Source organism: Callorhinus ursinus, unplaced genomic scaffold (assembly GCF_003265705.2).
Source record: "Callorhinus ursinus isolate GAN/ISIS: 27379988/994484 unplaced genomic scaffold, GSC_fseal_2.0 scaffold4, whole genome shotgun sequence".
Classification (NCBI taxonomy): Eukaryota; Metazoa; Chordata; class Mammalia; order Carnivora; family Otariidae; genus Callorhinus; species Callorhinus ursinus.
The window spans coordinates 20256725-20267172 of record NW_027397066.1 but is presented as its reverse complement, the minus strand read 5'-3'; the positions used below and the strand labels follow the sequence as shown (position 1 = coordinate 20267172).

The window sequence follows — 10448 nt, the reverse complement described above, 5'->3', positions numbered from 1 at the left end:
ACTAATTTTCCTTTCCTTTCCTCAGTGGGTCTAAAAGCCTGGACAGGTGCCACACAGGATGTCCACATTTTGTGGTCTTTGTCTTCTTGAAAGCCTAGCTTCACAATGAACGAGCTGGAACTCACACTCTGAAGACACTAAACCACACCAGGACAACACAGATCCTTAGCTTTTGGTGCTCTCTGAACTAAGTTACAGACGATCTACAACTGAGAAAGATTACTGGTCTGTTCGTTCACTTTCTCCGCGCCGGCAGAATCGTGCAGTTTATCATACGGCACGCCGAGGAAAGGGCTGGGGCTGCCAGCACCAGCAAACCTGGAAAATCCCCACGGGTAACTGGCGATATCATAGATTCACTTCTCCCAAACCCCAAGTCCTGGGGAAAAGCTTACTCTTTATCTTTCCAGGACCCAAATCTGCAATTCATAAGCAGAATATAATCCCTCCACGGAGCAAACTCTGGCCTCACTTTTGGTTCACACAACATACACAGCAAGTGTTGGAAATACAAAAATGAGTGGGCATCATCTTTGACCCCAACGATCTGGGAGACCGAGACAAGGCAGATGTCACCTTTCATTTTCCTTCCCCCAACTCTCTTTCTGGGGAAGAAACTGAGGCTATGAAATCCTCCAATGAGGAAGTAGCAGAACCAGCTTGATTCTAGAACCTGTGCTCTTAATTACCTTGATACTATATAGTCTGCTATAAATTATCCAGATATATAATGTGCTAAGCATATTGTAATCACTAAACAAATATTAGCTATTATTAGGGGCACCACATGACTATTCTTCAGAATTTTGCTTGACAACTTTCCCTTTTTCCATATTTAGATTTTGGATTATAGACTATCAGTTCAAAAATAAAACAAATACCACAGCCATCTTTATACTCTTCTGTGTATGTTACGTAAATCTCCTTTCCCTCCAGCCATTATTTTAAGAAGGCTAATGTCCTGGTAAGTGATGACTTAGCAAGTTTAATGAAGTAGAATCTCTTGATGGCACAGTCAATGAAGCTGTGTATGTATACAAAATTTAAACACGTTTTCTTTGGCTTTTCCACTTTTAAGAACTAAACATGAACCAGACCTCACTAGTGGATATGTAAACAAAAGCAAAAGAAAATATTCATTTTAATATGAATAAACAAACTTTCCAGAGATAAAGTCTGTCAACGGAGTATAAATTGAACTGCCTGAGTATAAATCAATTCATTGTTTTGTTTTGCCTTAAAATTGAACTGACCTAGTGTTTGTCCTCTAAATTATAGGTATTTATGTACTGATAAAAATGATTAACCACAAGAGGGAGCCAGCACCATTCCAGTTCAGGAGAAAAGACAAATTAAACTCAAGAAAAACAAGTTAATGTAAGACAGCTATGAGATATCTTTTATGCCACATATGCTAAAAAGATGATTAGAATTATTTTTTACTATTGTAAAGAAAAAAACATTTTGCCTTGTCAATTTCATTAGGAAAATTTTTTGAAAGCAATACCTGAAGGTAACTGTTCACAGGAGTTTAGGAGTCTTTTCTGAGAGAAAAAAGTAATACTATTTAAGATTTTTCAGGTATACTGCATCCTAATGGATTTGCTCCTTGAATTAAACTTGATAAAATCTAATACTGAAAGATACTAAATGGTTTCCTTCAATGAAAACAATAGAATACCACGAAGCCAACTAGCCCAGGCTATGGAGGACCAACAAAGAGCCTACAATACATTACCAAAATACAAATTCAGTTTCCCTGTATCATAAGATCACAGACTAAAAGTCTGAGCATGTCACTAACTCTGTTTGCAACCAGAATTACCCTGTACCTGGTGCAATAATCCCAGACTAATAGCTTATTAGGTGGTCCTCTATTCTTAAAGGTTTCTTTTTTTTTTTAAGATTTTATTTATTTATTTGACAGAGACAGACACAGCTAGAGAGGAAACACAAGCAGGGGGAGCGGGAGAGGGAGAAGCAGGCTTCCTGCAGAGCAGGGAGCCCGATGCGGGGCTCGACCCCAGGACCCTGAGATCATGACCCGAGCCGAAGGCAGATGCTTAACGACTGAGCCACCCGGGCGCCCCTATTCTTAAAGGTTTCTAAGAAAAAATCTCTTATAAGATTCTTCAATACACTTCTTAATTTAGAAACTTCCATTTCTACCCTGGATTACTTAGTGGAAATAATTGTTTAAAGTAAATTTGATGAAAAGTAATGGAAAAATAAAACAGTAGGTAGAATTCAAATGGCTGGGCCTTAATGGGAAAAACTAACTGCCACTGACCAAAAAAAAAAAAAATGAACAAATGGAAAAGAATTCTAATACAATCATAAATAGTTACAGTAACATCAGATATTTCTAATACTAAGAAATTATTTTTATCACAAGTTATAAGATAGCTCAAAAATTTTATGCTGATCCCAATTCTCACATAATGTTAAATCTGGCTATCTGGTTTTCATAACAATAAAACAAGAAGTCTCAACTATCATCCCTTTTAGTTGTTTTTTTTTAAGCGTAATCATTCACGAGCCCAGCTGAAATAGCAATGGTTTTTCTAAATATGCTGTTGTCATTGGTATAACTTTGTTCTGAGTGATAACCAACACCAAATATTGGTGGAAGAGGTGAAAATAAGCATAGAAAAAAAGAGTAAAAATTAAAATTTTACATATTTAAATAGTCAATGTTTCTTAGAAGGTCTGATATAATTGAAAGAGATAACTTCATTTTCCGAAGTGTTCACTGTGGGACTACACACTACATTCCAACTGAAATGCCTTCTCCAGCCTCGCCTGCTGTCACATGTCTGCATCTGATCTGTCCTGACTTAAATATCATGTCTGTCAATAGAGGCTGGACTCTCTCCCCACAAATTATAATTTCACATGAACCACAGGAGATAAAAAGTTAATCAGTTTCTACCTTCTACTTTGGTGATTTTCATGTCTTACCTGTAAAATGTTAAGCTCTTTCACTCATCTTCGTGCCCTCCCACCCCCCCATCTATGGAAACAGTAAGTAACAGTAAAAACAGCAAATAATTCAGCACTTCTGAATCCTCTATTGTATACTTTTGTGGAGGACACACAAGGAAAATTTCTTCTAGGCAATAAAAGAATTCAACTTACTTGTTCACTTTCTTAGATGCAGCGATCTTAGGACAAGTACTACGTTTGTGGTCTAATTCACCACAAATAAAGCAGCCATCTTTAGGGCCCCCGCAAGAATGATCTGGAAGAGCACAGTGACTACAAATGCTACAGTGGATCCAGGCTATAAAATAAAAATTAAGTTTTAGAAGAAGTTCATTTAATACAATTTTTCATTTGATCAACCTTTATGACAGGGAAGCATGAATAGTGTTTACTTCAAATATTGTGACTGGTCTGCATAGCTGGTTATAATTTGGCTAAAGACGCCAAGGTTAAGAGGTTGGAATCCCACATAAAGCAACTAACTTCTTTCTGATACATGGCAACCAATGCAGCCCTTCTTCAATGAGTCATGAGCAGAGAGCCCCACTGACACAGTGGGGTCTGGCTGAGTGACACAAAGCCCTAAAAAAATGAGCCAAACCAAATTCCACACTGGAACAGGTTACAAAGTCATGTCTCCCTGTGAAAGAGAGAGTGTGTATTTTGGTAACTGCCAAAATTAAAAAGCAAGTAAATCAATGCAGGTCTTTATATTAATTTTTTTTCTCTCATAAATACAATTAAATAAAAATCCCATTTAGGTGAAGAAAAACTCTGAAATGTTTGCATAGGATCTCAAACACTGAGTCTAAATACTTACAAGGTTTTACACACTTTTTGCAGAGAAAGCAATGGTTCCATTTCCTGCCATCCTACAAAAAGAATTTTTAAATCATGTTTAATGTATCATTAAAAATCAAGTTCTACAATTAAAAATTAAAATGTCTTATTAAAATCTGTGTAAATTATTCATTCCTTACTTCTCACTTTCCTAGGCTTCACAATTAAATACTTTGATTTTAATCTATGCATTTCTCCACTCAACTCAAATGCCTCCTTGATGGGCCCCAATTTCCTTAACTGGAAAACTAGGGGATTTATCTACATGATCTTGAACGTCCACTCCAGTTCAAGCAACCCAATCGGCACAAAGAAGGACTTGATGAAAATTTCAAGAGAATTAATGATTCATAACTTTTACTTGTCTGTGCAGCATAATCCTTAATGAAATTCATATTTGAGAACTTTATATAATTTAAAAAGATACAGATTATAGGATACTGTTTGGATAATGTTAAATCTGTGAAATAAAACTACCTAGAAAAGTATATAAGACACTTACTTACATGTCCAGTTTAATGGGTCTTATAAAGTACACACTGATGAATCCCAGCAGGTCAAGAGCACACTGTCAGGCCCCTAGACGCTCCTGCGGGTAGCCCTTCCCAATCCAGCATTCCTCTTCCCCACCAAGTAACACCTACTCTGGTTTCTGTGATCGTCACTTCCTTGCTTTTGTTTATTTTTACCACTTATGTGGTAAATAATAAAGTTTTGTTTTCCTCATTTTGAGCTTTATAACGATGACCTGGGCATAATTTTTTTTAAATAAAGAACACAGATAATATCTAAGCTGATTGAAAATACACGTAATCAGATGTACTACCACAGTTAAAAACAAGTATAACCAATAATAAAATTGTAAAGTTATGCAAAATGTACCTTATGATAGTTATTAAAATACAGCCTTTCCTTTGGAGAATCATTTGTGCGTATTAGCCAAACTAAACTTCACCTGTTCTTTCTGACTGGATTTAGTTAAAATAAATAGGCCACCGTACGGGTCATCCCACCTCCTTAAAACAATAAGTAGGAGGTATGTCCCTGTCCTTCCTGACCTGTAAAAACTGGAGAGTACTTATCTACTAGGGCTTTGTGCAGAGTGACTCAGTTAATCCATGTACAGCCCTTAGGGAAGGTTCTGGCACATAAAAAGTGCACAGTATATGTTCTTTATTATTTCATCACAATAGGGACGGTATCTCATAGTTCAGTTCCTTATTGGAAACATCTTAATTTTACCCTCAACAAAGGTTAGCACTCACCTCATGCCTTATTTGAAATATTCCTGATTTTAGCAGTCATACAGTACCTCACATAAAAGTGAATTTAGGGGTTCCTGGGTGGCTCAGTCGGTTAAGCATCTGCCTTCAGCTCGGGTCATGATCCCCGAGTCCTGGGACTGAGCTCCGCTTCAGGCTCCCTGCTTAGTGGGGAGTCCGCCTCTCCCTCTGCCCCTCCCCCCAGCTTGCGTGCGTGCTCTCCCTCTCTCAAATAAAAAAAATCTCTTAAAAAAATAACATTAAGCAAATGTAATGAAACAAGTAAGCTAAAATAAAATGAATATATATGAATAAAAATGCATTCTGTAGAAACTATACCTTGGAGGTACAAGAATTACAGTGCTCACAGTGTTGATTCTCTAGGGAAACATATCGTTGACACAGAGGGCAAAATCTAAGGAGGAAAGAAAGACTTAAATCAGCTGCATATTTTCAAGAAGATTCACAGAGCAGATAAATGTCACTTGTTATAAAAATGGAGTGTAATCCAAATTCAATTCAAAATTAGAGACCAAATTTAAAGGTAGCAGGAGAACTATATGAGTCGATATTAAAAGCATTTTCCTGTTGGATATATGGAACCCCACTAGGATCTTACCTGTACCCTTCTTCGCTAGGAAGGATTATTTTGTTGGGTGGAATATTGGTGAAAATACGCACAGGAGACTGTTTTCGACCTGTCTTCCCGTGTTTATAAAGTGCATGATTGTCATAATCTACCTAGAAAGTTTAAAAAATTGAAAAAGAAAATTTACTCAAAGGAGTAAAACATCTATGAAGATTCTTTAACCAATAAAGAACAAGCTGATGCCAAGAGAGGAATTAAACCAAAGTATTTAAAAAGAAATTCTTAAGAGCAAGAGTTTACTTATTAATCAACAGAGAGGCCTCCATAGCAGTGAAATTTCATTATAAAAAAGGTAAACTTTGTTATAAATTCATATTGCCTGGTCTTAAGAGAACAACTATAATCTTTTATCCAATACAACAGACTTCACAAAGAAGGCCTATTATGGAATTACAAGTTCGGCTTTTGACGCTAAAGAATTCCACCCTTGAAGATGTGTCATGCCTCGGTGGGGGCTTTTCATTTTTGTGTGTGAGATGGGCTACTTGTCAGTTTGCAGGTCACTGAGTCTCAGTACAGCCTTACTCTGACACCCCCCACCATTCACCATTTGACCCCTCACGTCCTGGCCGAGCACAGGGTTGGGGACCAGAGAGGCTCTGCCACTCACCTGTTGCGCCGTGAGGCAAATTTACATAATTCTCACCTGGAAATGGAGGTTACTGAGCCCTGCCTCAGAGATCTGGGAAGGTTACGTGAGACAATGTGTGTACAATGCCCAGTTCAGGGCCTGGCATACGGTAGAGACAGAAAGATGCAGATGAAGGGAGAGCTTCACAGCAACAGTTGTGACTATTTCGGACACTGACCTCTCCTCTCCTCAAGACCCCTACCTCAGCTTTCAGCCTTGGCAGATCATCCTGAAAGGAAGCTGGAGCTAACAGGCTCAATGTCTATTAGCTTCTTGCTCTCGTCTCCTTCTCCAACCTCTCTGCTATCCACACACGTTCTCACTTTGGTTTTAAGCCTGCTCTGAATCCGCCTGGTCACTAAGTCCATCTTTCTTTAGAACACTAATTCTCCAAGTGCAGGTACTGGATCAGCAACATCAGCGTCGCCCCTGAGATCTTGTTAGAAAAGCACATTATCGCCCCACCAAAGGACCTCATAATACAGACTGGGGGTCAGGCCCCGCAATCTGTATTCTTAACAAGCCCTCCTGGCACACTAAAGTTTGAGAACCATTGTTCTAGATTATCCACAAGAATACGGTGAGATTTTGATGAAGTCAGTAAAGGTAGAACCCAACTTTCAAATACGTTATAATGAACTATTTAGATGCTAAACAAGAATACGCTTAAGAATTTTTCAAAAGAACTGGCTCGCAAGCTAGCTCTATTTAATAAACAAAGCACAAAAATGTAAGGACTTACTGACAATGGAAAGAGAGGGCTTTAATGAGAAATTCCTAAGCTCTCCATACGGCCCTGCCCACGGCTACCACTTTAACAGGTGAACGAGTTCAGGAAGACTGATCAATAAGCTTTAGCAGTGGGGGGAAAAGTAAGTGCCATACAAGGAGGCCCAGCTAGACAAGGGACAGTGTGGACAAACCAAACCAAACCAAACCTGGGGGTTCTGGTTAACTGTCAGCAGGGTGAGTCCACAGTCTGGCTAACTGTACTAAAGCTGGCATGGGCTCACGGCCGCCCTTATGGAAGAGTGATAACATAACAAGCAAAGGATGAGGTCAGATCACATGTGAAGCCCTGCATTCAGTCACTGCATTTGAAGGGAGACCCTGATAAAACCAGTTCGTTTCCACCAAAAGTAATGGGAATAAAGAGGATTTGACGTTTAACATTTTGGGGGAATTTATTCAGAAAAGTGCAAACTAGGAGGATCTGATAGCTACTTTATAACTGAAGGGGTGTCAGTGGAATCGAAATGAGACTTAGCCTTTATTGCTTTGGAGAACAGAAGGAGGACCAATGGTTAGAAGTTAATAGGGAGCATATTTTATCTCAATATGAGAAAATTTTCCAACGATTAGAGCTATTAAATAAATTGAGTTGCCTTGTAAGGCTGCAGGACTTTGCTCGTTGAAAGCATTCAAGTGAGGCTGGGTGACAGCTTGTCATGAATTTAGCAGAGAGGATTATTACAGTGGGAAGTTAGCCTACGGTACACCCCTCATGGTTCTTTCCAACTTTAAAATTCTATGAATATATGTCACCTGTTAGAGGCTAAGATACAAAAGCAGATTTTACTTCAAAATCACCTTAAAATAGTACCATTAAGTAGTTTTTTAAAAATGATTTAAATTCATAATTTTTCCCTCATGCACTCCTCTATGTAATTTATAAATATATGACACTTTATTAAATTCAACAAAGATATTTTGAACATGTGAGTGTCACAAGAAAAAAAAATTCTTCCCAAGAGAACCTTTCAAAGATCTTCAAATGTTGGAAAAGAGGGCCTTAGGAAGATTTCTAGTAAATGGAATATTCCATGCAATACAATAGATAGCAGATGGAAGAGAAGGAAAGAAAGAACAATCTCTTTATGGTTACCCAAGGAGTCAGAGAACGTATGTGTCAGAAAGGTGGTTGATTGCTTGATTTTGCATAACCTAATTGAGATTATTATTATTTTTAAATGCGGGTTTGTTGTGCTAATTAACTATAAACATATGGTATGTAAAACGCATGCTGCTAGGGTAAATTAATGTACCTCTAACATACATCCATATTTCATAGCTTCATCCACACAAACAAATGTCCTATGGAAGTGCTGTAAAGCAAACACAATTTTGCAAATTGCCTATCACTAGTAGTAGAGCTGATACACCATTTTCCCATCATTATCTCTGACATTTCACTCACAATGATGATGAGAGGCATTTTCAAATAGAAAATTTCTCCCATGGAACTGATTAATGTGATGAAGTACTGTATAGAAATGAGGGAAAGCAAAGAATCTCTGCAATTCTTAACTTTTAATTTTATCTATACGCAAATTTCTTCTGTGACATGAGACTGAAACCAGTTATACGGAAACCAAGATGTTCAAGTCAACAGACATTTATTTTGCACCTACTATGTTCTAGGCATCTGGTCGGGAAACAAAGATGAAGACAGAGTACTTGTATTTTCCTAACTCCCTCGGGATTGTGTTCTATTTAATTTCAGTGCATCAAAAGATCGCCATCAGAGCAAAAAGGTCTTTTAGTCATATTCCCCATGTCGCACTTACCTCTTATTTAAAATTATATCTATATATATGTATATTATGTATATATTATGGCCCTTGTCACTCCAAACCCATTAAATGTTTGTGTTTAAGAATTTCAGCTGTCGTCCTGTAACTTGTCAGAAATTCCTGTCAAAATATCTTCACCTCTGAACATGAAACTAACCTCAAAAAACAGTTTTCTACACAGGATGATTTTTTGAGGGATAGCTTTAAAAAAAAAAAAAAAGCCTCTACTTCTAACAATCCACACAAATGTCCCAGATGAAGTAGGAACAAGAGATCATAGCATGTTCCTGATGGAAGGAAAGTGAGGAGATCTAGTTCAGATATGGTAAATTCAGGACCTGAATTCTACCACGCCCAAACCCGGCCTGTGGCAGACATCACTAATCAATCACACACTAACCGCCCCCCCCCCCCCACCCCCGCCCCGCCACTGAACCTGGTATTCTCCAGAAAGTCACTACCAATTTATCAGGCTTAGCACTAAAGCACTAAAAGTGAAACTTATCTGCCATCTCTTTCCTGATTCAATCATTTTATTTTATACGTAAGGAAACAGAGGCCAAGAAAGATAAACTGACTTCTCCCTCTTAAGATTAAAGAGCCTCTAAAAGGCAGTGTGCTAGGACTCACACTTTTGACTCTGGGTCAAAATTTCTTTTCCTTATCACATCCTTCCTTTCTAATCTGCCCTCAAATAAAACTCTTGCTTTCCTAGGTCTCTGATGACTGTTTTATTCTGTACTCATCAAGTGCCTTTATCACTGAAGAGTCTACATAATTTCTATTTTATGAAGATCTGCGGCATTTCTGCCTCCCTCTTACCTGAAAAGTATTTCAAAAAAAGAGATTTAGTGATTTTGGAGTTTTTTTTTTTACTGCATTGTGGTTTGGAAGCTTATAATCATCTTAGGCAATGTGAGAAAGAAGGTCTAATCAAGGTGTATGGCAAAAGACCTGTGAAGGAGGACAAGAGACTTTCAAATTTTTCATTTGATGAAGGCAGCTAATATACAAAAAAAGAAATTACTACAAAATAAGGTTAAAATAACAAGAGAAAGAAAAGGAAAAAAGGAAAAGTTTCAAAAAGAATAATAATAATAATAATAAATCCAGAGAAACTTTCAAGAAAGAAAGAAAGAAAGAAATTAGGAAAAGCATGAAAGATCATCAAGGTAAGGTACAACAAATAAGGCTCATGAACACAAAAGGAGATATGGTGAAATCAGTTTCTCCAACTGAGCATGCAATGGGCAAGTAATGTTCTTATCTTTAGTAGAAATCAGGAAAAATGAATATCTGTTTTGTTTCACAGATTTTATTCTAGTTTTTCCTTTCAAAGTTTGGCTTTCTCTTTTTTTTTTTTTAAGATTTTTTTTTTTATTTATTCATGAAAGACAGACAGAGAGAGAGAGGCAGAGGGAGAAGTAGGCTCCCAAGGAGCAGGGAGCCTGACGTGGGACTTGATCCCAGGACCCTGGGATCATGACCTGAGCCGAAGGCAGACGCTT

At 37.7% G+C, this 10448-nt stretch overlaps 1 protein-coding gene and 1 long non-coding RNA gene across 5 annotated transcripts in view; one reads left to right on the top strand and one right to left on the bottom strand.

The window, feature by feature from the left end:
* Positions 1–10448, bottom strand: part of ZCCHC4 (zinc finger CCHC-type containing 4) — a 52060-nt gene that overhangs the window by 8839 nt on the left and 32773 nt on the right. For all 4 annotated transcript variants that reach the window (XR_012377865.1, XR_012377866.1, XM_025887714.2 and 1 more), the window contains exons 9-12: positions 5707–5828; positions 5427–5502; positions 3806–3857; positions 3139–3283 (exon numbers count right to left, since the gene is read on the bottom strand). Coding sequence is in view for 2 of the 4 variants with exons in the window: in XM_025887714.2 (XP_025743499.1) it covers positions 3139–3283; positions 3806–3857; positions 5427–5502; positions 5707–5828 (395 nt within the window). In the remaining 2 variants the exon portion in view is untranslated. The remainder of the gene's footprint in view (positions 1–3138; positions 3284–3805; positions 3858–5426; positions 5503–5706; positions 5829–10448) is intronic.
* LOC141372580 (uncharacterized) overlaps positions 1–10448 on the top strand; it is a 29576-nt gene that overhangs the window by 8038 nt on the left and 11090 nt on the right. The window lies entirely within an intron of this gene.